Below are 26,033 nucleotides of genomic sequence, written 5' to 3'. Positions count from 1 at the left end.
GAATCCGTGCGCCTGACGAAAAAGGGGCTCATTTATGCCTCCGCCGCGAGCTCGAGCCATTCAACGTGCTCTGGGGGTGCCGCTGACCGCAGCCGCACGCCTAGCTGTCGATCTCGTGCTTGTGATGACGCAGAGCCGCACAGCCGTACTGATCGACACCTGTGCCCTGTCGATCGCTCGTGTCCAGGCGTTGGCAGAAGTGTGCCGTGGAGAGGACATCCTCCTTGTCGTACTGGCACAGCAAGTATTCGTGGTGCACCGTCGCGCCTTTGGCGCAAAATGGGAACGTGATGATACGTGTGTGTATGTCGACCCGCGCCATCCGCAACAAAAAGCTGCGCGTTCCCCTGGCACGCATGCCATCCTCGCATGTATCTATGACGCATGTACACAAGATACCCGCTCATGCATGATCGTGGGCAGAGACGTGCGTGCGCACAGCATTGCTGCGTGTGGCTGGCTTCTGGATTATCCTGTGGTATATACATGTGCTACGGGCGCCACCGACGTCCGCTGCGTCCCCCTCACCGAAGCGCACTGGACGGATGGCTGGGACACAGAGGCGCTCACGGTGACCGATTTGTCGCTGCTGCTAGTCGAAGTGCAATTGCACAGCACTAGCCTGCCCCAGCCTCATCCCGTACTAGCCTACACAGTGCCTACCCAAATGCCAGATGCACACGCGATCGTCGCAGCGGCCAACCATCGCATGCTGGCACATGGGGCCGCACGACGCTGGCTCGAAGGGCTCGGACTCGTCGAATTCCGCATCCACAGCTCGCACGTTCACATGGACCGTATTGCCCTGTAGTATACCTAGCTTTTCTGTGCCCCCTTTTTGGCAGCAGCAGCCTGGCTATGAGTCGTCACCACGTACCTCCTGTTTAGCCCGCAGGGCCGCCGCATCGCGCTCACGACGCTGAGCAAGCGTGAGACCGCTATCATTGCTCTTTCCCTTGTTCATGTCGGCCTGCTTCTTTTGATTCTTCGCACGCGCAATCTCGCGAGCATTGCCACCTGGAGTTAGCAATGGCGTTGACGTACGAGCCATGGTGGGGATGGAGGGAGTGCGTGACAGGTCCTAGTAGGTGGTCTTAACAAAGGGGCAGCGCGTCTGCCTCCGCTTATTTCTTGCCCATGTTCCTGTCCCTTGCTTCGCCGATCCGCTGTGGTGCTTCGCGCCTGACGTCGACATGCGCCAAGGCCTACGTATCGACGAATGCTCATGGCGTGCCTAGCCTCATGACGCTCGCAGATGTGCGCACAGAGCAAATTGACCGGATTCTGCAGCACTCGGCGGCGCTCAAGCACAAGGCCAGGCACACCGCATTGGGTCTCTCCGGTATTGAGTCGTCTCTGACGAAAAAAACGATCGCTCTCGTGTTTAGCAAGCGCAGCACTCGGACACGTGTAGCGAGTGAGTCAAGTGTCGCCGCCCTCGGTGGACACGCCATGTTCCTGTCGCCGTCAGACATCCAACTGGGTGTCAATGAGAGCTTGTACGATACCGCGCACGTCGTCAGCTCCATGGTGGACGGCATTATGGCGCGTGTAGGCAGCCACGATGAAATTGAGATGCTTGCTGGCAACTCGCGCGTGCCTGTGATCAACGCTCTGTCAAGCCGCTTCCACCCAACGCAAATCCTGGCCGACTTGCTGACGATGCTGGAAGCCGACGGTCAGAAGAGCTGCAAGGCGCTGGCAGGCAAGAAGGTTGCGTGGGTCGGCGACTCGAACAACATTCTGAACGACATGCTTGTCACGTACCCACGCCTTGGTATGCATCTCAGTGTCGCTGCTCCGCAAGGTCCTGCCTATGCATGCGATCCAATTGTGTGGGACCTAATGCAAAAAGGGCTTGAGGAGCTGCCTTCGGATCAACCCCGTGGGCATGTCGAATGGTGTCATGACCCGCTGCGCGCTGTTCGCGATGCCGACTACATTGTGACGGACACATGGTGCGTACCCAACACTAACCGCAGGATTTCTATGGGTGACGAAGCGCAGAAAGAACAGCGCTTGCGCGACTTTGCTGGATTTCAGGTGACGAATGATCTCGCCCGCCAAGGCAAGGCGAAGCTTGACTGGAAGTTTATGCACTGCCTGCCACGCAAGGCTGAGGAAGTGTCCGACGACGTATGTGTTGCTTGACTCACCCCAGGTGTTCTATGGACCGCACTCGATGGTATTCCCCGAAGCAGAAAATCGAAAGTGGACGATTATGGCCTGCTTTGAGTACGTGGCCGAGACACTTACCCCCAGTTGGCTCTTTGGCCGTCGTGCTTTGTAAGTAGGCTCATAGCGCACAGATATCACGTGGCAATGTTCTCCGCGTTTGCCACCGGGCTCAAGCGCTCGGAGATTTTTGCCACATACCATGGTGACGTTTTATGACTTGAAAGCTGCTATGCCGCAAGGCAAATCCTTCGACTTTGCTCAGTTGAAGGACAAGGTCGTGCTTATTGTGAACACGGCCAGTAAGTGTGGATTTACGCCCCAATTTGAGGGTCTGGAGAAACTGCACAAGACGTACTCTCCCCGTGGATTCACGGTGCTGGGTTTCCCATGCAACCAGTTCATGTCGCAGGATCCTGGTAACGATGAAAGCATCGGCAGCTTCTGCCTTCTCGTACGTACACTGTACTCACATAAAGAACTACGGCGTCTCGTTCCCTATCATGGCCAAGTCGGATGTGAATGGCGACAATGCGAACGAAGTGTTCAAATTCCTCAAGCACGCCAAGCCAGGCCTGCTGGGCTCTGAAATGATCAGTACGTACGAACTTACTAACTTGCAGAGTGGAACTTTACCAAGGTATGCACACGTCGTCTAACATGTTCAGTTCCTCGTCGACAGGCAGGGCAATGTCGTAGAGCGCTACGCTCCCACGACGGATCCCAAGGACATCGCCAAAGACATCGAAAAGTTCCTTTAAATAGCTATTTTTATTTACCAGACACTGATTTGTTCCATTGTCGCTCCAGCGACATCATTAGCATTTGTATGGGCGTTTTGTCGCGTGGGTTCGATTCTAACGACCCGAGAAACTCCTTCGAGATATGCTTGCGCTCTGTTCATCAGTGAGTCAACTAGCCATACATACCGCCCTCGTCGGTTTGGGCCTGCACCGCGATGTATTCTTTTTTGCGCATACGATTTGCCGATTTGACGTAGAAAAAGCCGGTGAAGGCCGCCGCTAGCATGACACCCCATCTGTATGTGTAAGTCATGCACCGTACGTACGTTAGAGCCATGCGCTTGGGCGAGCCCTCGTAATACTTTTTGGTCATGGTGTGGAAAGACAAAAAGCCTTGTTTTCCTTATGGAGGCCAGTCGCGTCTGGGAAGAAGTCGTGCTGCTTCGCTCGACGCTTTTGCCTGACGAGTTTCAATGGCGCGGAACGGCTGATGAGAATCAAACGTGGGAAGACACATTGACAGCGTACCAGAATGGCGAGCCACCAGCGTTCTTACCTGCTCAAGTGCACTTGTCCTTGTGTGTTAGCAAGCTGTTAGGCGTATGGATACACGCCAAGCTCGATGAGCATCAAATACGCCCGCACATTTCGGTGTTCGTACAGCGGACCGATGCGATATCGCAGGCAACGTTGGCCGATATGGTGCGCGAACGCCTCGATGAATGCGAAGCACAGGACCTTTTGCATCCCACCTTTGATGTGCTGAGTCTCTTACAAGAAACCATGCCTGAACAAGTCCCTACCTTGGAACAGGCTTCCTGCTCTGACGAGCGCCAAGCAAACGCGTCCTCTCTTACGATGAAACGCGTGATTTTCTGGTCCCACCATCTGGTGGCCCCGTCTAAGCGGCGGCAATTTGGCGCTTGGTGCCCAGAACTTGGCGTATGGGGCCTGCTGAAACTTGGGTACCCTGGATTCTTGTGCTTTGAAGGCGCATGCTGTGATGTTGATGACATGGTATGGCGCGTCAAGCGCATGCAGTGGGCTGCTATATCAATGCGGACAGAGGTATCATGGACATTTACGCGCCCTGAAACCACGCATGACACGACACTCGATGCAGCTCTCAGAAGCTGTGCGCTTGCCAAGGGGCGATGCATGCAAGACAAACTTCGAACGGATGCCATGGAACTCGATAGTATGAGCGACTTTGTCGCACGGTACGTTTTCTTAGCTAACGCAGTCTACGGAGTATGGAACTGAGTGAGAATGAAATATCTGACGCGTGTCATTTGCGCACGGCGCAAGAGGGAGGGGGAAAAAATTCATGACACACGAGGGCGGGCCGAAGCCCTCGCACATCGTCGAGCATATGCTCTCACTGGATGTGCGGCTCGTGCAGATACTTCACACACCTAGCCCCCACCCTTTTCCTTTCATCGACAACATACATGGGACCTGTTCGAGAAAGAAAGAGTACAAGAAAGAGAGCGTACGGTCCGCACGGGGCCTTGGCGCGCCAAAGCACGTAACAGGGTCTTGGGCAGCACTATTCGCACTGCCTCACCTGTGGAGCAAGTACACTTGCACAGCAGCACATGCAAGCCAAGCTTGCCTGTCAAGGGTCCTGCGGTTGCATTTGTTAGTGTTAGATATGGACACACAACCACTCCGAGCCCAGTGCAGCGTCAGCGCATCCTTTCGGACCAGACCAAGTGCTCTAAGCTTGTGATACATCACACGCCGAGTCTCTCAGCCCGTGCAGCATCAGCTCCAGGATCATGGCGTGTCAGCGTCCGGAGGCTAGGGTCGTGTTACAAAGTGACATGCAGCGAGCTGGCGAGTCCTTGTGAACACCGATTATCTAAGCAGTACCTCCTCCGCTTGAGCCGAGAATTTAGACCGGCCTTTTGGCAGCATGAGCGGAGCCTTGAGCATATACTTTTAGGGGCGGACGCAGCGGCTTTGTGGATGGTAGGTATCGCATCAGTAGTTTCAATGAAAGGAGCTGCTTGTAAGTGTTTGGGACTCGTTACGTGCTAGTCTATGCGCGTGATGGGGGGCGAAGTCGGATTACGCCCTAGGATTTGAAAATATAGATGCGCGACTATCCCATGAAGGTCGAGTGCTCTTCTCTTTCCCAGGAGAAAGCTCGATGAATGTATATTGTATCTAGGACGAGATAGTTTAGTCTCACGCTACCTTGGGTCTTGAGCCAGACAAGGTAATCAAGAATACCTAGCGTTCGCAGTGTCCACCAAGCCTGCGAAACTCTGGGCGCCCTATGCCCTCCTTTATGACCAGGAAGCTAAGAGCAGGTATGCGTCATGAGCGGTCTACCCACACGAGATTCTCGGCGGTCATGAATACGGTATGCTTGCATACATACCAAAGTTCTCATTGTATCCTGCTTATCACACGTACTCAGAGCTACAAACAAGTTGGGATGCAAGTAATCGTCAGGTCGCCATAGTCCTTACGCGTAATCTAGCGAAAGGGCATTGATGGCACGTACGTGCGTACTTTCAACGTTTTACTCGTAGATCCACTGGTCGACAGCGCGAGGGTACGAAATGGTAGCGTCCTGCTCGCCGAACCAAAGAGCAATCTCAGCCTTGGCCGACTCGACCGAGTCCGAGCCATGGCAGATGTTGCGACCGACGTCAATGCAGAAGTCGCCGCGGATCGTGCCAGGAGCCGAGGCGAGGGGGTTCGTGGCACCGAGAAGAGCACGGCCCTGCTTGACAACATCCTTGCCCTGCCAAACCATAGCGACTACTGGACCCGAGGCCATGTACTTGATCAGGCCGGGGAAGAAGGGCTTGCCCTTGAGGTCCTTGTAGTGCTTTTCGAGGTGGTCCTCACCAGCCTGGACCAGCTTCATGGCCACAAGCTGATAGCCACGATCCTCAAAACGCTGGATGATCTTACCGACCAGACCGCGCTGGACGCCGTCCGGCTTGATCATGATGTACGTCTGTTCGTTCGACATGTGGGGCAGAAAAGGGTAGGGAAGAAAGGAATGGCGTGGAAGGTCGGCATTGGATTCCGCTGGGCCAACACGCAGCCTCCACTCACGTGATGAAGGGCCATGTGCCCAAGCATCCAGGCGGTCTGAGCGGCACACCGACACTGTATCCGTGTCGCGACATGCGCGTCCAATTTGGGTCGGCCCTCGCACGACGCCCAAGCTTACTTGGAGACGTTTGGCGACAACGCATACCTCGCATAAATGCATGTGTGGCTCATGCGGGCATGCGCACAGCGACACAATCTCGCCCGACACGCGTCATTCGTCTAGGTGCGTTGGGTGTCGTGGGCGGTATGGGTATTTTGACGTACTCATTCTTGCAGTGGCGGTTCTTGCAGGCGCCACCGAAGGACCCACATGAAAAGGAACAGGAAATATCCTCTATTCCAGCACCGTCGCCTTCACCTAAACCGATTGTGCTCCGCGTTTGGCATGCAGTATCACTCTATGTGATCGAGCCGCTGCTGGTATGCAAGCGGTTCATTTTGCTGGCCTTGATCTTTGCTCCAGTGGTACTCGCGACACCTCTTCTTTTTGTGGGAACAGTGTCGACATACAAAGATCAGGATGGTCACCTTGTCGAGAGCGACCGATGGGGTGCCTTGTTATGGTATCGTTTACTGGTATCACAAATGGAAATGGCGGGTCCCACTTTTGTGAAGCTCGGACAATGGGCTGGCTCGCGTCGCGACTTGTTCCCTGATGAGCTGTGCAATCGCCTGTCGAAGCTACACTCGAATAACAAGCCTCATTCAGTGGCCTACACCCGCCGAGTCCTGGAGCGCGTGTTTCAGCGTCCTTTTGACGAAGTATTTGCTACATTTGACGAGAAGCCAGTCGGTATCGGTGCGGTAGGCCAGGTTTACAAAGCTGTGTTGCACCAACATCTTCTTCCGTTGGACTACGTGGAAGATACAAACGATCAAAACCGATTGCATGTCGCTGCCGAGAATATTGGTCGTGAATTGGCATTGACATTCGAGCATGACCAATCCACACACCAACATGGCGCAGCTGTTGCCATCAAAATCTTGCATCCAAATGTCCATCGCATCATCCGCCATGATATCAAGATCATGCAGTTCTTTGCCGGCCTCCTTAATGCGTTGCCCGGGATGAGATGGATCTCGCTGCCAGAGGAAGTGGAACAGTTCGCTCAACTCATGGTAAGCCAGCTCGACTTGCGCCAAGAAGCATCTCATCTCTCACGTTTCGAACGCAACTTTGCTGGCCGTGGCGGCACTGTGGTATTCCCTCGCCCGCTCCATGCATTTTGCTCACAAGATGTCTTGGTGGAAGAACTGATCGAGGCTGTTCCTCTCAAGCATTTCATGCATATGGGGAGCGGCGCGTACGACTCGCGCATCGCCGAGATGGGTTTGGACGCCTTTCTCAGCATGCTTCTGATTGACAATTTCACACATGCCGATCTGCATCCCGGCAACATAATGGTCAAGTTCTACCGCCCCTCGATGCGCTCACTTCTGCAAAATATCTTGTCTCGCATTCTTTACCGCTTCGACCCAGATTATGTTCTTGGTCACCGAAACCGCACTGGCATCATCCCTGATGATCAAGTCGCTCAGAAGCTCGTATCATGCTCACAGCATCCCGATGACTGGCATGCTATGATCCATAACATTCAAGAAGATGGATTCTTGCCTGAACTGGTCATTTTGGATGCAGGCCTCATTTCCGAGCTATCTCCTAAGAACCTGCAAAATTTTATGGACCTCTTCGCCGCTATTGCCACACTCAATGGACGACAAGCAGGAGCTTTGATGGTCGAACGGTGCCGCACACCTGAGCTCGTGACGGACAAAGAAGGCTTCGTCAATGCGATGGAAGGCATCATCAGCAACGTGGCTTCGGGTGGATTCAGTCTTGCAGCACTCGATATAGGACACGTGCTAAACAAGGCGCTGAAGGCCGTGCGCAAGTATCACGTCAAGATGGAACCAGACTTTGTGAATACTGTCCTGAGTATCATGATTCTCGAAGGTATTGGACGCCGACTTGATCCGAATCTGGACCTATTCCGCAACGCTATTCCGATTCTCCGCTCCCTGGGTCACAAGATGTCTAGTGACGAAGCTCAGCTTGCTACTCTTCGTGACCGAATGAGCGTGTCCACACTCTTTCCTATGCTCAAATTGTGGTTCTTTATGGAATGCCGCTCCCTATTCCTCGCGCCACAAAACGCTCCTCAAATTGTCGATGCTTTCATACGGTATGGCTGGCTTTCGGAGTAGTTAAACACCAATATCGTCGTCGTCATCATCATCATCGTCGTCGTCCACTCCCGCATCTGACTCGATCACGCCAATAACGTCCACTTCGACATCGTTGTTATCGCTTCCATCTTCTTCGTCCAAATCAAACTCGATGTCCTCGACGTTGTCATCCAAAGCCGCTTGCGCGGCTGTAACCTCTTCGGCATCTGATGCACCGCCAGAATCTTCTGTATCGGACTGTATCCATTAGTATACCCATATAACGTACAGATAGTGAGAAGGAAGGAAAATCCGCCTCATCTAACATGTCATCATCATGCTGCCCTGGTGCGGACCCTGAGTCGGTCTGAGGCGTCGACACACTTGGTTTGGGTGGTATAAGGGTGTCGACCCGTTTTGCGACCTCAGATTTGGGCGCCTGCGCACCAGACGTGTTCCCAATCTGCTTGGCAAGAGGACCGGGTGATTCCGTCTTTTTGGCTTTGTCCTTAGATGCTGCCGGCGCTGGCGAAGCGCCCTGTTTCCGCTGTGTAGAAGTTGTGGACGAAGCAGGTGAAGCAGAGCGTGAGTTCGTATTCAGTAAACGCTGTGTCACGGCCGTCGAGGCTGTCTTGGCATTACGTGCTGAGCCTTTGCGTAGCGATTTGCTTCCAATTCCCATACACTTTTCTAAATGTGTTGCATACCTGTTTGAAGAAACCTGTCTTGAGCAGACGAGACACTCAAACAATGGGTTGTTGGAGTAATAATCTGTTTTTGTCCCATGCACCAGGGATGCTGGATCACTGACGTCATGCGCCGGCTCGGGCTTGTCACATTTAGGACAATCCATCTTTGCACGCTTCGCCCTGCTATGCACCTCTAGTGCTACTGAAACCACCACCTCATTGATTAATGAATCAAGTAATCGTGATTCCTGTCATAAGCACACACCACCACTCACAAAGATCCGCTTAGGATCCATTGTATGTCCCAATGGGCACGTCGCTTTCAGAGGTACCTGCTTGAGTCGTGTCGATGTGGAGGGAGCTTAGTCATGTTGGACGAGACCATGCCTAGCGGGTAGTGCTTGTCAATCCTTGTAGGTACCACTATTATTTCCAACACGGCTGTAGGCCTCGCATAACACGCGCGTACATGTCTTTTACTTTACCCCCACCGTTGAAGCAGCAACTAAGTTTGTATCGCGATTCGCTTAACGGTCAAATCGACGCGTGGGCTGCAGAATACCATGTGAATCCAGCTGCCATCCGTCGTTTTCTTGGATTTTCACGTGAATTTGGACGCCAGCCCAATTCATGGAATTTGTACCAGCGGTACCTAGCAGAACAGAAACGCAAGAGTGCTAATGGTGACCCTACGGCTTTGGATCTTACGGGTGCTCAGGGCATACGCTCCGACTCAAGTGCAACACAGGCACAGCGCATCCGTGACGAACTAGCGCCGCTGTACCAAAAAATGAAAGAGGATCCTGAATTCATGCTTCGTACGCAACAAGATATTAATGCTTGGGAACAAGATAACCGCATAGAAAAGTCAGGAACCATTACTCGAGCGGAATACAAGCGCGCAGTGCGACGGTTTGAACAATTTTCGCAACAATGTTCACAAAATCTTGGCGCAGAATCCTTCACAATCATTGCTCACCCTAATATTGGCTCAAATCATGTGCAAATCGCTGCATCAACAGCTGGTCTTCATGCATTCCAAACGGCTCTTGGCCCAGGTAAACCTCTTGAGACATTCCAGAACCGTTTTGCTGCTTGCATCTGTCTAACTATCGCACCCACAGATGACCCTACGGTTTTGGAACGCGATGCACGCCTCGATGTTCAAGTACCACTTCAACCGCAAGAACCCATTATCCTGCCCGAAGATCCCACCTTACTCACATCTATTCAGAAGCGCAAACTCGCCACGCCTCTCTTTCAACGTCTTGTCGAATCTGGTTTAGATCCCGTCGAACTAGCCAACTTCCGCAAAAAGTCGCAGTCTCGATTTCCTTGGAAGGGATTGATGACTTGGCTACACGAGAACGGGTACAGATTTAACTATTGGCCTAACGATTCAACTTTGTACGGAATTCGTCATACAACAGGCGAAGCGGCTCTGTTACCCGCACACCTTCGGTGCGAAGGGCTCAACACTCCCAATTGCTGGAAATCAGATGCAATGAATGCTATATTGCGCGCCTGCGTTGACCCCACAGACCCGCTGCGCGTTGTGCGCTTGTAATTACGGACCTTTATGTCCTCATGCATCTCCTGCTACGTTTGTCATGATTGTCTGGATAAGCCAGCGAGCTCGGTGATTATACGTATTCGTTCTAATTAGTCGCGTATCCATTCGCCACACGGAATTTTGATCAACAACTATCATACAGGGCCGTGCATTTTCTGACACATTTGCTTTGGTTTAGGCCAGGGTAAGATTGACTTGGGTCGCACAAGCCTCATATGATTGGTGCAACACCCATGTAGTTACTAAGCCTAAACGAAAAATTCTCTTTTTTAGGGCGCGAAACCACCGGGCCTTGCAGCGTACGAAAATCAGTGCACTGATACCACGACACCGGCCGTCCTGTGGCTCACGAGGCATTACATACAATGTCTCATCCTCAAGAGCCTATAGATGAAAAATATGACGGGAATCTAAGTTCACCGCCAGATTCAGGAAAAATTCCCGAGAAATATCAGCCTTTTTCGGATGAGGACGAGTTCTTGATGGATAATCAACATCCCAAGTCGCGAACAGGCGACACCGGCGTAAAGCGAGAAGATCGTCAAGGCAATCAAAAGTTTGGGGTCCGCGTTCGTGAACATTGGTGGCAGTTATGGCGCTTTAAAAATGCTCCGCCCCCGCCGCCTGAAAGCCTTGATGATGCCAAGGAACTGCCGCTTGGTCGTGCAAACATCTTTTCGGATTATACCTACCATTGGATCGGATCTATGCTGCTTCTCGGATACCGTCGCCCACTTGAAGCCACGGATCTGTGGGCCATGGATGGTCCACGCCAGGCGGAGCACCTTAGCAACAAACTTGTACAGTGCTGGGAGGCTCGTGTGGCCAAAGCCGACAAGCAAAATGAAAAATTTAGGAATGGCCAAGCGAAGCCCTCGGCTTCTATGTACCGGAAATGGAAGAGTCAGGCGAAGAAAGAGTACGAGGAAAAAGTTGGCGGCGAAGCATCAGTTGAAGAACGTCTTGCAGCAAAGGAAGCTATTTGGTCTATGCCTGACTTCTCTGTACTTAAACAAATTGAGATCACCAGCGAAATGCGACGCAAGAAGGAACTTGCAGGCTCGGTAAAGAGTGGGCAAAAGCGGGCGAATCTTTTTATGTCTTGCTTCGATATTTTTTGGCCTCATATCCTAGAGGCTTTCCTGTCCAAGCTGCTCGCCGATGTTGCTCAAATGTGTTCTGCTCTTGTGATCGAACAGCTCATGGGTGCGATTCGTCAGGAAAAGACAGGACTCGCATGCGGATACTCTGTTGTCATGTTTGTCATGCTTGTGATTGGTAATATCCTTTCGAACCGATTCTTCTACAAGAGTTTGTACGTCGGTGTATTTTGTCGTGCTGCCCTTGTGTCGGGTATTTTCCGACGTGCTTTGAACATGCAGGGCCGCGATCGCTCTACGGGTAAGCTTGTCAACCATATCAGTACCGACGTTAGTCGAATTGACTTTGGTGCTCAATGGTGGCTTTTGGCCTTCACGGCACCCGTGGAAATTATTGTCTGTTTGATCATTTTACTGACTCGATTTGGTGTGTCTTGTCTGTCTGGCTTTGCTCTGATCGTTGTTGTTATGCCATTTCAGATGTTTTACATGCTGTTCTTGTTTACTCTGCGCGCCAAGTCTATGCAATGGACGGATCGTCGAGCGCGACGCACGCAAGAGGTAGTTTCCGGTATGCGCATCGTCAAGCTGTTTTCGTACGAATCTAATTTCTTCAAGTTGATTTCGGACTTGCGAAAACACGAATTGAAGTACATTTTCTACCTTGCTGTGGCTCGCTCTGGTTTGATGGCCTCGGCCATTAGTTTGCCCTTGCTGTCAAGTGTTCTAGCAGTTATTACTTACTATTTCAAGAAGAATCGCTTGGATTTGGAAGATTTAGAAAAGGTGTTCCCTGCTATTACCCTTTTCCAGCTGCTTCGTCTTCCCCTTATGTTCTTACCGTTTGGTCTTAGTGTCATCGCAGATGGATGGAACTCGTTTATGCGTCTTCGCGATGTCTTCTATGCCGAACAGCACGACACGACGTTGCATTCTGACGAGTCTTCTCCGTATGGTCTTTTTATTAACGATGCCACCTTTTTGTGGGAAAGTGTGGAAGAAGATGAGACGCTCAAGCCCGTCAAAAAATTGAACGAAAAGTCAAGTAAGCGTCAGGCTAAACATAAGCGCCTGTGGGCACGCCTTCTTCGTAATCGAAAAAGTAAACCGGCCAAGTCAGGCAAGAAATTCAAGTTTTTGCGCCGCAAAGACAAAGTCAGTGCGGCTGAAGTTGCGGCTGATGAGGGTGTGCCTGTGACAAGTGTACCAGACAAGATGCCAGACGAAGTCATCGAGACGCCGTTCCAAATGGAAAATGTGAATCTCAAGGTGCGTCGTGGCGAGCTTTGTGCTGTCATTGGTCCTGTGGGTTCCGGTAAGTCCTCGTTAATCCTCGGTGCCATTGGCGAAATGTCTAGGTCTGCAGGCGATGTTATTTGGTCGTCCCAACGAGTGGCCTATTGTGCTCAGTCTGCATGGATTCAGAACGCCACAATTCGCGAAAACATTGTGTTTGGCCAGCCATGGAATGCTAAGCATTATTGGGACTGTGTGAAGCGAGCAGAGCTCTTTGCTGATTTTGCCATACTGCAGGGTGGTGACATGACAGAGATCGGAGAACGTGGTGTCACGCTTTCCGGCGGTCAGAAGCAGCGCATCAATATTGCCCGTGCTTTGTACTTTGATGCTGATATTATTTGTCTCGATGACCCGCTTTCGGCTGTGGATGCGCATGTTGGTAAAGCCCTGTTCAACAATGCCATTTTGCCTCTAAGGGATCAAGGCAAGACGGTTATTCTCGTGACACATGCAATCCAGCACCTTCCTAGGTGTGACCGGATTGTGCTGATGGACGATGGAAGAATCGATGAAACGGGCACTTACGAGGAACTCATGAGTCTGCGCGGTTCGTTTTTCAACACCATGTACAACTTTGGTATGTTGAAGGATCAAGAAGAGGATGCAGATGAACTTGCTGCGGAAGAGGAGGATTCGAAGGCTCCGGCTAAGAAATACACGCTAGCGGATCTGAGCAAACCGGGCTTTGGTAAGACGACCGAGAGCGAGGAACGCAACACGGGTTCAGTGGACGGTCATGTGTGGCTCTCTTACATCCGCGCCGGCAAAGGCTGGCTTGTGGTGCCTATTGTCCTTGTGGCTGGTGCTTGTATGCAGGCATCCACGAACCTGTCTTCATACTGGGTCATTTGGTGGCAAGAGTGGGAAGGTGAAAAGGCGGATCAGAAAGCACGCGATGTGCCCGTTACCACCAACAAATCCATCGGCCTTGAGGCTGGTGTATACGCGGCGCTGGGTATTATTCAGCTCCTCTTCAATTTCGTCATGGATGTGGCTCTTGGTGTAATGACGTTCCTTGCTTCGCGCAGACTTCATGATAATGGTATGCGACGGGTGATTTACGCTCCGATGGCGTGGTTCGATACCACACCTTTGGGACGTATCATGAACCGATTCGGTAAAGACATTGACGTGCTGGACAACCAGCTGAGCAATCTCGTTCGTCAGTGCGCGTCCACGGTGCTTTCCATTCTCGGTGCATCAATCATGGTGATTGTGTTCACGTACTACTTCGCCATTGTGGTAGTGGCCGTGTTTGTCTTTGCCTACTTCTTTTCGACCTTCTACCGCTCTTCTGCGCGTGAATTCAAGCGTGTCGATGCCCTCCTGCGATCGACGCTTTACTCGCACTTCGCTGAATCGCTGAGCGGTCTCACGACCATCCGTGCATACCGCGAATCGGACCGCTTCCTACATGATAATTACAAGTACATGGACCTTCAGAATCGCGCGTACTTCCTCACAATTGTAAATCAGCGATGGCTCGGTCTCCGTCTTGACGTGTTAGGGTCTGTGTGTGTACTCATAACTGGTCTGCTATGCTCTAATCGTGTTGGTACGATTAACAGTGGAACTAGTGGCGTGTCCTTGTCTCAAGTTGTGACGGTGGCTCAAACCCTGGGTTTCCTTACGCGTCAGCTCACCGAACTCGAAAATGAGATGAACTCCGCTGAGCGTGTAGTGTATTACGCTGAAAGCCTTGACCAAGAGCCGGCGCAACAAATTCCAGAGAATAAGCCTGATGCTGCATGGCCTTCGCATGGCAAAGTGGAGCTGAACAATGTATGGCTTCGGTACCGCCCCAACTTACCTCCTGTGCTCAAAGGCGTTAATTTTACCGTGAATGGCGGCGAAAAAGTGGGTATTGTGGGTCGTACCGGTGCGGGTAAAAGTTCAATTCTCACTGTTCTGCTGCGCTTAGCTGAGGCCACCGAGGGCACGGTTAGGGTCGATGATGTGGATGTGTCCAAGATTGGATTGGAGGATCTGCGCCGCAGCATTGCTATTCTCCCCCAGGAGCCACTGCTTTTCAGTGGTACTTTAAGATCCAACTTGGATCCATTCGAGCGCTTTGATGACGCTCGTCTTTGGGATGCGATGCACCGTGCGTATTTGACGTCTGCGTCGAACGCTAGCGAGCCAGGCACAGGCACTGTGACTCCCAACCCGGATGCAACAACGCCCAACAACCCGCAGGCGACTCAAGAGCAAGAACCTAAATCGCTTACAAGACTCACACTTGACTCGATCATTGACGAAGAGGGTGCTAATCTTTCTGTGGGTCAACGCAGTCTGGTGTCTCTCGCACGCGCTCTTGTGAAAAACAGCAAGATTATTCTGTTGGATGAAGCCACGGCGTCCGTTGACCTTGAGACCGATACCAAAATCCAGCGCACCATTCGCACCGAATTCGCGGATCGCACCATGTTGTGCATTGCACACCGTCTATCGACCATTATTGGTTACGACAAGATCATTGTCATGGATGACGGCAAGGTAGCCGAATTCGACACGCCACTGAATCTATTCGACACTCCCGACAGTATTTTCCGTGGTATGTGCGAGCGCAGCGGTATCATTCGCAATGATATTGTGTCCGCCCGATCTCTCGTGACCTCTGCTGCTGCCAACCAAGCTTCCGCACAGGACCATTCCATGACGGAACACGTCCATACCACAGTCCTGAATCAACAACCAGTAATGTACCCACCACCCCCTCAACAACCAGATAATTCAAAAGAATAACTCGCTAACATTTATGGCCAAAGTTTCTACCATACGTATTATGTAGACAAACTACATTCGATGAACGTACAGGTCACTTACGTCATGTCCTCAGCAGCACAGGACAGCGAGTGCACTATCGTCACCGACGACAGACCTGGATGAACAAGTTCGCATCACGCATAGCCAGTGATTTATCGAGCCTTTTCGAGGTATTGTGCGTGTGGTTGAACACTTCTCATCATTCATCCTAGAGTACGTTTTCCTTAGGGAACTTGAGCACAGGTCCTACTTGGCCAATGCACATACCACCGAGACGGTGACCCACGTCCACAGCCTCCTCCATCGACTTGCCCAGAATGAGGGCGGCAATCACACCACCCGCAAATGCATCACCGGCACCGTTCGTGTCAACGATGTTGGCAGCGTCCACCTTGGGTGTTGGGTGCGTGTGCGTCGACGAAGCACCTTGCACAGCACGGATCGTCGATTCAGCACCGTGCGTAATCAGCACCGTGCGGGGCTTGGACAGTTCCGAAGGCGAGTCAGCAATCTTCTGTGCAATGACATTCAAATCCGTGGTATCCAGACCAGACGCTTTGGCCCAGGCCTCTGCCTCAGACTCGTTGCCGATCACCAGCCCGGCGTAGGGGATCACCTGGTCCACTTGAGACTTGAAGAACTGAGGGATGAATGGAGCAGAGAGATTCATGGAAAAAGTCTTGCCCGTGTCTTTAGCGTGCTTAGCCAGAGCCAGAGCACTTTCGACACCGTGAGTCAGGAAGAAGCCACCCAAGTAGAAGAATTTGGCTGCTTCGATCACGGCCTTTGCATCAGCACTCTCAAGATGTGACTGAGCAAACTTTTCTGCCGCACCCAGGTTCGTGCACAAAGAACGGTCGTGGCCAGTAATTACCACTGCGCACGAGCCCGTTGGCGTGTCATTCACGACCTGGTACACACTCTGCACACCTTCGCGCTCGTTAGCTGCACGCAGCTGCTGGGCAAGGTCATCATTACCGACACAGCCAAGGTAGGCAGTCGAGTCCTGAGGCAAAACATACTGAGCGCAGCGTGCCGTGTTCTGTGCAGCACCACCAGCCACATACGTGACCTGGTAGTTCTCGACAAGGTGACCATAAATGCTCAACTGCTCGGGCGAGGCAAGCACAGCATCATTCGACTTCAGACCGTACTTTTGTAGCACCTCTTGACCATCACGGACCTGCATGTCCAGCAGAGGGTTGCCGAGGGCAACAAGCTTCAAGTTTTCAGTCAACACCATGAAAGTAGAATTTGGTAGGAAGGATCGACGTGGCCCCGGCACGCGAAGCGGGCAGGCGTCCTTGTTTCGCTGGCCCAGGCGCATATCACGTGACAAGAACGTCTGCGGTGGTGATCGGTGACGAAACAAGACCGCCGCAACTCTCCAGATTGGTCGTCTCTATGAGCCAAGAGAAGCAAGAGGCTGATTACACGGCTGAAGTCGACACTCTTCTTCCTCAGCTGGAGAAGCTGACTAGCTCAGGTCTATTGCAAGAGGCGCTAGATCTTGTCATACCCTTGGAAAAGAAGGCTCGTGGCGCCTCAGATGTGTTGAGTACCGCACGTCTTCTTTTGACGTCGGTGTTGATGATCCGTACGACACCAGACGTGGCGCATACAGACGTTGAAAAGCTATGCGAGACAATTCACTCGTTTTCGAAGAAGCACGGTCAATCTAAGTTCGCCATCGTTCGCATGATCCAGCTTACTATGCTCTTCCTGCAGGCATCAGACACGTCGGATATGCGTGCGCCTACGTCGTTGTACGCCATAATTGGCAAAGATTCACTGCAAACCCAAGACGTCGCTATGGAAAGCACGGAAGCGACTGAGAACATGGCCGTGGATGAAGAGTCGAAGAAGGCCGACAGCAAGCCGTCCAACGACGATGAACTGGACCGTGAGGGCAAGGAAGACGACCGCATCACAGCTCTTATGCGACATGCTCGTGCCATCGGTGACACTTCGTTGAACGATGCTGCTAAGATGAAGATCATGCAGACTTTGCGTGATATCACAGCGGGCAAAGTATTCCTGGAAGTGGAACGTGCACGCGTTAGTCGTTGCATGTCCGATATGCTATATGCTAAAGGCGAAGTGGACAAGGCTGCTGATACGCTGCAGGACTTGGCCGTCGAAACTTTTGGCAGCCTGAGTCGGCGCGAGAAGGTGGAATTCATTCTGGAGCAAATGCGCCTGAATGTTGAACGGACTGACATGGCTCGCGCGAACATGCTTAGCCGCAAAGTGAACACTAAATTTTTCGAGGATGAGGAGCAACAGAGCCTCAAATTGTTGTATTATGAACTGATGATCCAGATTGGCGTGCACGACGGTAGGTACCTCGATGTGTGCAAATACTATCGAGAGGTACTTAACACGCCTAGTATCCGTTCCGACGAAGAGAAATCGAAAGACGTCCTGCGTCACGTTATCATTTTCCTTATTCTTTCGCCCTTTGATAACGAGCAGAGCGACTTGGTATCACGTGTGGAGTCAACGGAGTCGTTGGACATGGTGCCCGAATACAAAAGTCTTCTGAAGTGCTTCACTACACCCGAGCTGATGCGTTGGCCGGGTATTGAGGCTCTTTATGGTCCGATGCTACGTCAGCTGGCCGTTTTCTCCGGCAGTCCTGAGGCTGAAGAGCGTTGGAAACAGCTCCATGCTCGTGTTGTGGAATACAATATTCAGGTGGTTGCCAAGTACTATACTCAAATACACCTTGAGCGTCTTGCCCAACTTCTTGACCTACCCTTGGACAAGGCTGAGGAGGCTTTGGCTGATCTTGTTGTCAAGAAGACAACGCACGCACGCATTGATCGTCCAGCCCAAATTGTCAACTTCCAGTCGCCAATGACGGACGCGGAAGTACTCAATCACTGGAGCAATGACATGTCCAAACTCCTTCAAACTATCGAAAAGGTCTCACATCTCGTCGAAAAAGAGTGGGCCATTCAACGCGCTGGTCTCGTCGTCAAGGCCAATGAATAGACGGTGGTGGACAGCCCCAGCCATAGTGTCACGTGCGGTATACCTGCTTAGGGAACATGGACCACCCCGCTTGGCGGCATGCATTGATCGTTCATGCGGCATGAGCTTGTCTGTCAACGAGAATGAGCTGCTGCAAGCGTATGAGCTGAACTCCATAAATCCAACAAAGTGGGAAGACGTGAAACGACAGAACCTTGGCCATACCGGTGATCTTGCCTATTCTCACGGTGAGGATTGGTCGGACCCGCTAGGCTTGCGATCCACCTTGCCCACCGCGCGATCAGATGAGGCTGATATTCTAAGCAAGATCAACATAAGCAGCAAGATGTTCGATGCGAAAAGTTTTCTCAATACTGTGCACCCAAATGCTACCTATCCTGAGCTGTCTCAGGGAGCTGCTCATCTTAAGAAGACCATGGTACAGCGATCTGAGGCTCTGCGTGTGCTCGTGGACCAAAACTTTGACAGGTTTGTCACCGTGAAAGCTACCAATGATAATGTATTTCGCGAGATGAGCGAATCTGTTGGCAGTCCCTTTGGTGCTGGGCCCGACGAGGGTGTCAAGGCCCTACGGGCTTCGTTGGCAGGTGCCAGTGCACAGGCCAATGACGTATTCCGCCCTATCCTTGAAAACTACGCTAAATCTTCTAAGCTACGTAATACGCTCGGCGTGTTTCAAAGATCACACTTTTTCTTTAATCTGCCGGGGTCGCTTCATGAAAGTGTCGAGGCAGGGAACTACGAAGTCGCGCTGCGAGACTACCTCAAAGGCAAGTACCTGCTTGAAAATCGCCCGGGCCAAATCTTGCCAATTCAAAACGAATCCAACGAGCCTCCCACAGAGAGCCAGCTAGCTCAGCAGCGGCGTATCTTTGCGCGGGTATGGGATGCGGTCGATGACATTATGTACGATATGCAAGGCAAACTCGTGGACATTCTGCGGGAGCCTCACCGAAGTGTGGAAGAGCAGGAGAAATGTTTCGAAGTGCTCCTTTGTCTAGATCCATCCACGGATCCTGTCGCCATCTTTCTCGAGTCTCAGCATGCGCATATATTGACGCTTTTGCGCTCGACAATCGAACATCAGACTCGTGCTATCCAGCCTCATATCACATCATCACCTACGGAGTATTCTGACCTTGAGCGTGCGAAAGACTTGCATGAATGCTTGGTGTTGGTGCGTACGTCCTATGGCTCGAGACCCTCCTTCGAGAAAGAATTGGGCGCCCCTCATTGGCAGTCCATTGAAAACATGGTGTCCGAGCTCTGTCGCGTTACACTGCAGTCTATGCCTGTATTTTGGCGTATTGCTCAAGGCCATGCATCCGGAAAATATACCAAAGAGGCGGCGATTTTGTCGTCATCGATCCATACGCAGTCCAAGGCATGGGCTGTCGAATGCGTGGCTTTATTTGTCCAAAGCCTAAGACGCTTCTTCTCATTGGAGTCGTTCCGACTGCGTGCATCCAAGCCGCTTATGGCACAACTCCCGTCATGGGTGCCTCATCCTTGCAGCTCTTTATGTACTACGCATTACATGAACAGCATTTTGAACACGATCGCTGACGCCGTCAAAGAATTAAAAGCACTATCAATTCCAGGAACATCCGCACAGCTCCAAGAGCTGCTCCTCGATGTGCGCTTTCAATTTACAGAAGTACACTGTTTTCAATGGCTGCAGGATGCCTGTGTATGCCACTATCTCGAAAATTGGGTACCCAACTCCCAGCAGCCATCCATCACGTCGTACCTGTTTTCGTTCTCTGTTTTCAACCGCTGGAATGCTCGCGAGGGCTTTTATCTTGGTGATGTACGTTCCAAGCAGGGCACGACAAAAGATGACGTGGACAACTTATTCGTGTCGCGGCTCAAGGATACCTTTGTGCAGGTGCTTCACACGTTTTTGGAAGGATTGGTACGCGCCGCTCAATCTGAGCATGACGTGCCTGAACTCCGCACACTAATGCGAAAGTATCACGAGGCATACACCACGCAGCCGCGTGATCGCGATACGCGTATTTTGTTGAGCATTTCGAATCTTTCGCACCTTCGTTCCCATGTGATTGGCGCCTGGATCAAGCAGTTTGAAGACGCCTACCATGTCAAGCTCACTACGGAACAAACTCGACTCCTCGATACCTGCACCCGAATTGACAATGAGCTGCTTTCTGACTCGGTGCGAAGGAAGGGTCAGTGTGTCCAAGAGATTGTTCGTCAAGGTATACTGGAAAGTGGCATGAAATGGGATCAGTGCCCGCATCCATCGAACGTCAGCCCCTTTGTGTATCAAGCTCTTCTTCAACTTGTGCAAGTGCATGCCCAGATTCGCGCCACTGTGCCATCGTTGGTATCTCGTGTCATTGCGGCCCTTGTCGAAATCATGGCGGATGCCATCCTAGATGCCTATTGCCGGATTCCTGCATTTAATACAGGTGGTATGCTTCAGGCCACGCTGGAAATTGAGTTTGTCCACCAAACGATGTCGTTCCACGTATCTCCCAAGGCAGAAAGCACGCTAAAACACGTCTACGACACCATCAGCCAGCGCTACTCCGCATCTGCGCAGGGGCAAAAACCAGCTGACATGAAGAAAGACCTCGAAAGTGTGAAGCACACTCTGATTGCCAGCCGGAAGGCTACTGCCCTGGCGTTTTTGTGCTTCCGACGACCCAAGACCACCGGCACATAATTGGCATCTACGACGTTCCGCGTCCCTTGCGAAGCATGAATATGAACATGAAAGTTGTGATAGCCGACAGACTGAACCATGTCATGGCGTACTCGGCATGCTGGTTGCGCAGTTCAATACGGGCGGGGCGACCTACCGGAATGCCTTCGTTCAAAAGAACAGCCGCTTCTCCATAAGTGCCACCAAAGATTTCTTCCATGTAAATAGGAATCACGGGCTGTGACTGCTTTCTCTGAAACGCCTCTTGAGGAGTAACAGACTCTTGCGTTGGGGGCGCCGTCAGACGGCGCAGCATGCCATAGAAATGTGATTCTTTGGGTGTATTCTCTGTCGCGATGACATCTTGCACACCTGCTTGCTCATTCAACCAATGTGCCATCTGACCCGGGTTGAGTTGCAGCCATACATTCTTTTCTGGCTCGTTGGGCAAACCAAACCTGCCAGGCGGGTATACGCGTGGGTATAGAACCACAATGGAACGCTCATTCGCGTCTTCTTTCAATGGGTGTCGTAGGCGCTTCTCCATACCCGTGCCAACAATGTTGTCATTAGAAACAAATCCACGGTTTACCAGGATATCTGGACCGCCTGAGGCGCGCTTGAATGGCATCACAATATGATAGCCGCGTTCATTCTCGTACGTGCGGGGACCAACGAACAAGGCACGCGATGTGTCAAAGTGACCACGCACCTCAAAGAGACGATACTCGAACTCGTGCAATACATTCATATTCACGTTACGCGGCAGGCGAAGGGGATCACAACGGAGCTTCTCTTCCAATTCATCAATGAGCGCGAGTTTCCAATCAAGTCGCCGGAGCTGCCAAAATCCAAGGTACATGGCAAGGCATTGCAAAAACGCGAGGGCATAGAGTGCAGGAGACTTATACCAGGGGCGCTGCTTTTTGCGCTGCGGACGGTTATATATAAGGGGTTCCCCAGACTGTTCCCCTTCCGGCACTGCAACAGGAAGGTTATGTGGGGGTGTCCGTGGTGTCGGCTGCGGGAATGCGTTGGGCAGTAAAACCGAAAAGGCGCGAGCAGGCTGAGGCGCACATCTCAGTCCAATGGGCGCTGCACCTCTAAGATGAACATGTCGCATGAGCCGCCACATGGGCCGTCTCCAAAGCGATAAGACCATGACCGCCTACTGCTTCACAGCGAATGCACACCAGTTGCGCTGACGCCGATCCGTGCTTCGCCCGATCACACCCGATTTGCCGCGCTTGACACCCGGCCGAGTGGCTGGCCTACCTATTTTTTCATTAGTATTTTCTGGCCGCTGGTTGGCCGGCCGAGTGGAAAGCCAGCGACTCGGCTGCTTCGAGTTGCGCCTGTGCCAGAGAAGCATTTCCCGAACCAATACTCTCGACGATGCAGGGCATGTTGGCGAGTCGTTCGGCTGGTCTTGTGTGCAAGCGTCGTCTTGCTAGCGTACCCAACGGTATAATTCGCGGTATGGCCACGGTGGCGGATGCTCCAAAACGCTCGCACGGTGGCCTTGGTGATCAGGACCGCATTTTTCAAAACCTTTACGGTCATCATGACTTCCGCCTAAAGGGCGCTATGGCCCGTGGTGACTGGCACCGCACGCGTGACATCATTGACAAGGGTCACGATTTCATCATTAACCAGATGAAGGCATCTGGTATTCGGGGACGAGGTGGTGCTGGCTTCCCCTCGGGTATGAAATGGAGTTTCATGCTCAAGCCTGGATGGGAAAAAGACCCTCGTCCTCGCTACCTTGTGATTAACGCCGATGAAGGTGAGCCAGGCACCTGTAAGGACCGCGAGATTATGCGCCATGACCCGCACAAGCTCATTGAAGGCTGCCTTGTTGCCGGCCGTGCTATGGGTGCCAATGCCGCCTATATTTACGTGCGTGGTGAGTTTTTCCTCGAAGCGTACAACACGCAGGTTGCCATCAATGAGGCATACAAAGCTGGCTTGATTGGCAAGAATGCATGTGGCACGGGCTACGACTTTGATGTTTACGTGCACCGAGGTGCCGGTGCCTACATTTGTGGAGAGGAGACAGCTCTGATTGAGTCGTTGGAAGGCAAGCAAGGAAAGCCGCGCATGAAGCCGCCGTTCCCGGCTGATACGGGTGTTTTTGGCTGCCCCACTACGGTGGCCAACGTTGAAACGGTTTCTGTTGCGCCCACCATCATTCGTCGTGGTCCATCGTGGTTTGCCAGCTTTGGACGTGAGCGAAACCACGGTACTAAGCTGTTCGCTATCAGTGGTCACGTTAACAGGCCATGCGTGGTGGAGGAAGAAATGAGTATCCCCTTGAAAGAGCTAATTGAGCGTCACTGCGGTGGAGTCCGTGGCGGGTGGGACAACCTTCTCGCCATTATTCCTGGTGGTTCTTCCACGCCCATGATCCCACAGGAGGTTTGCGAGAAAGCTCTTATGGACTTTGATTCTCTGCGTGACAATCAAACTGCTCTTGGCACTGGTGCTGTAATTGTGATGGACAAGTCGACGGACCTGATTAAGGCCGTTTCTCGTCTTACCAAGTTTTACCAACACGAAAGCTGCGGTCAATGCACTCCTTGCCGTGAGGGCACGTCTTGGCTCGCAAGCATGATGACCCGATTCGAGTCTGGCCGAGCGTCTCTCCGTGAAATTGATATGATGTGGGAACTCACTCGTCAGATGGAGGGTCACACCATCTGTGGTCTGGCGGATGCATCGGCTTGGCCCATACAAGGTCTGCTCCGGCACTTCCGTCCACGTGTGGAAGAACGCGTCAAGGAATTTGTTGCCCAGAACGGCACTGTTCTCTACGGCGGTCGTCTCGCCAGCGAGCGCCGGCCAGACCTTGCCATCCCTGGAAATATGTCCTTCCCCGACCGGACGACGAAAGACAACTACCAGCCTGGCTTGCATAGCGCATGATCTATAGCTGCTTTTTAGCTTGTCGAGATGTATATCTAGCATCCAATGTGCTTTGTGCAACCCAGTGCTTGGCTTCCGTCATGGCCTGGGTTACTACAAGTCGGTGTTGACTACTCAGACTTGGGATCTGGCTTGGGCAATGGTTTCGAGGAGCTTTTCTCTTTTTGTCGCAGAGATTCCCTGTATAGTTCCGATACGAACCTGAAATGAGTTTTGAGCGCATACGTACCAGTTCGTGGCGAGACAGAGGGCAATAGCAAGAAGTAGAAGGGCCAACACATGGAGATTTAAGCCCGAGCCAAGGAAGAGTGTTGTGAGAACCGCGAATAGCGCATAAAATGTATAATTCATAAAATTGAGCGTAGCAGAGTTAACTCCTTCCTGGAATATACTATCCAGCACTTTTTCTAGCCATGATTCAAAGGAGCCAGGCATAATACGACTTGGTTCTGCTCTTGAGTCGCCGACCATGTCTAGCACGCTCCGGACATCATTCCTTTTGGTATTTTAGTCAGCGCTCCTAGAAAGCAGTCCCCACCACGCCACTCGGACGACGTTGCATACGACCCACATACAAAAAGTCTACTATCATGCTAGGCTTTTTTCGGCGTGATCTTCATTGGAATAAGGCTGTGCCGAGCATAAATATCGATTGGTCTTTGTATGGAGGAGAAGAGAGAATGAAAGCAGGCTCTGATCGAGCTGCCACTGGTCGGCCTTGGATGCCTCATGTAAGCGACAAGCCTCTGGCATCGGATGACTTTCTATGGTCTTTAAATGAAGAGCCCCATCGCACACGCAGACTAGCCATCATGAAAGCGCATCCAGAAGTGCGTAAGCTGATGGGCCACGAACCTTTAACGAAATATGTGGCCGCAGGTGTCGTGTTTCTCCAGCTTATGGTAGCACTGACTCTAACCTTTCTGGGCGTACATCCACTCGACTGGCGCTTTATACTAACTGCCTATCTCCTTGGTGGTATTGCGAATCAGAACCTTTTCCTAGCCATTCATGAAATTACACACAATCTCGCATTCAAGAGCATTGCAGCAAATCGCCTTCTTGCGATACTCGTGAATCTGCCCGTTGGCGTTCCTTTCGCCATGACATTCAAACCATACCATATTGAGCATCATAAGCATTTGGGCGAGGATGGTATTGACACTGATATGCCGACCCGACTTGAGTTGATGGTCTTGAATAACGTTCTTGGCAAGGCCTTTTTCGCCACTTTTCAGCTTTTTTTCTACGCAATCCGACCTGGTTTCGTCCGCGTTCAAAAACTTACAGCATGGCACATGTTGAATATTTGCATTCAGCTGCTGTTTGACTTTATGATATGTTATCTTTGTGGGTCGCCGGTCCCTCTGTACTATTTCCTCATGAGTTCTTTCTTTGCCGGCTCTCTCCACCCCATCGCCGGGCACTTCATTGCTGAGCACTACATGTTCAGCAACATTGAGCAAGAAACGTGGAGCTACTACGGCCCTTTAAATATTTTTACTTACAATGTTGGATACCACAATGAGCATCATGACTTTCCCTCTGTTCCTTGGACGCGCCTTCCAGCTTTGCGTAAACTTGCACCTGAATTCTATGATGTGCTTCCATCACATTCTTCTTGGACTATGGTTATTCTGGCCTTTATCTTCAGCAACCACTCTGGTATGAACATGCGCGTGAAGCGTCAGCCTAGATTCAAGAAGCTGCAAGAACCTTCAATAGAAGATGCTCCAAACTACACTGGCTGGGAAGTTCGCACCTGATGCGAATCAATGTTCTTTCAATTCCATAGCCATCATACCCACCCATACCACTCTTGTGCCTGTTGCGGCTGGCGCCGATGGTAAGAGT

At 51.8% G+C, this 26,033-nt stretch overlaps 18 protein-coding genes across 18 annotated transcripts; 11 read left to right on the top strand and 7 right to left on the bottom strand.

The window, feature by feature from the left end:
* Positions 1 to 34: 34 nt before the first annotated feature.
* Positions 35 to 811, top strand: MRET_0105 (uncharacterized protein; the record flags this gene model as incomplete). The annotated part of the gene is made up of 1 exon (XM_027626732.1): positions 35 to 811. The coding sequence occupies one exon, from the start codon at positions 35 to 37 to the stop codon at positions 809 to 811; it is 777 nt and encodes a 258-aa protein (XP_027482785.1).
* Positions 812 to 816: 5 nt separating this feature from the next.
* Positions 817 to 1,051, bottom strand: MRET_0104 (small EDRK-rich factor; the record flags this gene model as incomplete). The annotated part of the gene is made up of 3 exons (XM_027626731.1): positions 817 to 852; positions 878 to 1,017; positions 1,045 to 1,051. The coding sequence occupies 3 exons, from the start codon at positions 1,049 to 1,051 to the stop codon at positions 817 to 819; spliced, it is 183 nt and encodes a 60-aa protein (XP_027482784.1).
* An 86-nt stretch (positions 1,052 to 1,137) lies between these two features.
* Positions 1,138 to 2,290, top strand: MRET_0103 (ornithine carbamoyltransferase; the record flags this gene model as incomplete). Its single annotated transcript, XM_027626730.1, has 4 exons — positions 1,138 to 1,958; positions 1,983 to 2,136; positions 2,162 to 2,235; positions 2,263 to 2,290. 4 exons carry the CDS (start codon positions 1,138 to 1,140, stop codon positions 2,288 to 2,290), a joined length of 1,077 nt encoding a protein of 358 aa, XP_027482783.1.
* Positions 2,291 to 2,377: 87 nt separating this feature from the next.
* On the top strand, positions 2,378 to 2,936 carry MRET_0102 (glutathione peroxidase; the record flags this gene model as incomplete). The annotated part of the gene is made up of 4 exons (XM_027626729.1): positions 2,378 to 2,629; positions 2,655 to 2,772; positions 2,799 to 2,815; positions 2,844 to 2,936. 4 exons carry the CDS (start codon positions 2,378 to 2,380, stop codon positions 2,934 to 2,936), a joined length of 480 nt encoding a protein of 159 aa, XP_027482782.1.
* A 10-nt stretch (positions 2,937 to 2,946) lies between these two features.
* Positions 2,947 to 3,291, bottom strand: MRET_0101 (uncharacterized protein; the record flags this gene model as incomplete). The annotated part of the gene is made up of 3 exons (XM_027626728.1): positions 2,947 to 3,071; positions 3,105 to 3,214; positions 3,245 to 3,291. The coding sequence occupies 3 exons, from the start codon at positions 3,289 to 3,291 to the stop codon at positions 2,947 to 2,949; spliced, it is 282 nt and encodes a 93-aa protein (XP_027482781.1).
* A 32-nt stretch (positions 3,292 to 3,323) lies between these two features.
* MRET_0100 (uncharacterized protein) lies at positions 3,324 to 4,249 on the top strand (the record flags this gene model as incomplete). Its single annotated transcript, XM_027626727.1, has 2 exons — positions 3,324 to 4,138; positions 4,162 to 4,249. The coding sequence occupies 2 exons, from the start codon at positions 3,324 to 3,326 to the stop codon at positions 4,247 to 4,249; spliced, it is 903 nt and encodes a 300-aa protein (XP_027482780.1).
* Positions 4,250 to 5,451: 1,202 nt separating this feature from the next.
* Positions 5,452 to 5,910, bottom strand: MRET_0099 (nucleoside-diphosphate kinase; the record flags this gene model as incomplete). Its single annotated transcript, XM_027626726.1, has 1 exon — positions 5,452 to 5,910. One exon carries the CDS (start codon positions 5,908 to 5,910, stop codon positions 5,452 to 5,454), a length of 459 nt encoding a protein of 152 aa, XP_027482488.1.
* A 158-nt stretch (positions 5,911 to 6,068) lies between these two features.
* On the top strand, positions 6,069 to 8,201 carry MRET_0098 (aarF domain kinase; the record flags this gene model as incomplete). The annotated part of the gene is made up of 1 exon (XM_027626725.1): positions 6,069 to 8,201. The coding sequence occupies one exon, from the start codon at positions 6,069 to 6,071 to the stop codon at positions 8,199 to 8,201; it is 2,133 nt and encodes a 710-aa protein (XP_027482487.1).
* Positions 8,202 to 9,147, bottom strand: MRET_0097 (transcriptional regulation protein GF11; the record flags this gene model as incomplete). Its single annotated transcript, XM_027626724.1, has 3 exons — positions 8,202 to 8,420; positions 8,452 to 9,099; positions 9,127 to 9,147. The coding sequence occupies 3 exons, from the start codon at positions 9,145 to 9,147 to the stop codon at positions 8,202 to 8,204; spliced, it is 888 nt and encodes a 295-aa protein (XP_027482495.1).
* A 173-nt stretch (positions 9,148 to 9,320) lies between these two features.
* MRET_0096 (uncharacterized protein) lies at positions 9,321 to 10,418 on the top strand (the record flags this gene model as incomplete). Its single annotated transcript, XM_027626723.1, has 1 exon — positions 9,321 to 10,418. The coding sequence occupies one exon, from the start codon at positions 9,321 to 9,323 to the stop codon at positions 10,416 to 10,418; it is 1,098 nt and encodes a 365-aa protein (XP_027482494.1).
* A 371-nt stretch (positions 10,419 to 10,789) lies between these two features.
* Positions 10,790 to 15,568, top strand: MRET_0095 (transporter; the record flags this gene model as incomplete). Its single annotated transcript, XM_027626722.1, has 1 exon — positions 10,790 to 15,568. One exon carries the CDS (start codon positions 10,790 to 10,792, stop codon positions 15,566 to 15,568), a length of 4,779 nt encoding a protein of 1,592 aa, XP_027482497.1.
* Positions 15,569 to 15,797: 229 nt separating this feature from the next.
* Positions 15,798 to 16,832, bottom strand: MRET_0094 (adenosine kinase; the record flags this gene model as incomplete). The annotated part of the gene is made up of 1 exon (XM_027626721.1): positions 15,798 to 16,832. One exon carries the CDS (start codon positions 16,830 to 16,832, stop codon positions 15,798 to 15,800), a length of 1,035 nt encoding a protein of 344 aa, XP_027482496.1.
* Positions 16,833 to 16,993: 161 nt separating this feature from the next.
* Positions 16,994 to 18,586, top strand: MRET_0093 (26S proteasome regulatory subunit N5; the record flags this gene model as incomplete). The annotated part of the gene is made up of 1 exon (XM_027626720.1): positions 16,994 to 18,586. The coding sequence occupies one exon, from the start codon at positions 16,994 to 16,996 to the stop codon at positions 18,584 to 18,586; it is 1,593 nt and encodes a 530-aa protein (XP_027482491.1).
* Positions 18,587 to 18,686: 100 nt separating this feature from the next.
* MRET_0092 (exocyst complex component 2) lies at positions 18,687 to 21,275 on the top strand (the record flags this gene model as incomplete). Its single annotated transcript, XM_027626719.1, has 1 exon — positions 18,687 to 21,275. One exon carries the CDS (start codon positions 18,687 to 18,689, stop codon positions 21,273 to 21,275), a length of 2,589 nt encoding a protein of 862 aa, XP_027482490.1.
* A 7-nt stretch (positions 21,276 to 21,282) lies between these two features.
* On the bottom strand, positions 21,283 to 22,416 carry MRET_0091 (SURF1-like protein; the record flags this gene model as incomplete). The annotated part of the gene is made up of 1 exon (XM_027626718.1): positions 21,283 to 22,416. One exon carries the CDS (start codon positions 22,414 to 22,416, stop codon positions 21,283 to 21,285), a length of 1,134 nt encoding a protein of 377 aa, XP_027482493.1.
* Positions 22,417 to 22,649: 233 nt separating this feature from the next.
* On the top strand, positions 22,650 to 24,179 carry MRET_0090 (NADH dehydrogenase (ubiquinone) flavoprotein 1; the record flags this gene model as incomplete). The annotated part of the gene is made up of 1 exon (XM_027626717.1): positions 22,650 to 24,179. The coding sequence occupies one exon, from the start codon at positions 22,650 to 22,652 to the stop codon at positions 24,177 to 24,179; it is 1,530 nt and encodes a 509-aa protein (XP_027482492.1).
* Positions 24,180 to 24,289: 110 nt separating this feature from the next.
* MRET_0089 (uncharacterized protein) lies at positions 24,290 to 24,650 on the bottom strand (the record flags this gene model as incomplete). The annotated part of the gene is made up of 2 exons (XM_027626716.1): positions 24,290 to 24,380; positions 24,409 to 24,650. The coding sequence occupies 2 exons, from the start codon at positions 24,648 to 24,650 to the stop codon at positions 24,290 to 24,292; spliced, it is 333 nt and encodes a 110-aa protein (XP_027483250.1).
* Positions 24,651 to 24,769: 119 nt separating this feature from the next.
* Positions 24,770 to 25,945, top strand: MRET_0088 (sphingolipid 4-desaturase/C4-monooxygenase; the record flags this gene model as incomplete). The annotated part of the gene is made up of 1 exon (XM_027626715.1): positions 24,770 to 25,945. The coding sequence occupies one exon, from the start codon at positions 24,770 to 24,772 to the stop codon at positions 25,943 to 25,945; it is 1,176 nt and encodes a 391-aa protein (XP_027483251.1).
* Positions 25,946 to 26,033: the final 88 nt, after the last annotated feature.

The sequence above is a fragment of the Malassezia restricta genome, chromosome I, assembly GCF_003290485.1.
Source record: "Malassezia restricta chromosome I, complete sequence".
Classification (NCBI taxonomy): Eukaryota; Fungi; Basidiomycota; class Malasseziomycetes; order Malasseziales; family Malasseziaceae; genus Malassezia; species Malassezia restricta.
Note: the sequence above shows the minus strand (reverse complement) of the source record. Positions and strands in the feature narration are given on the sequence as shown.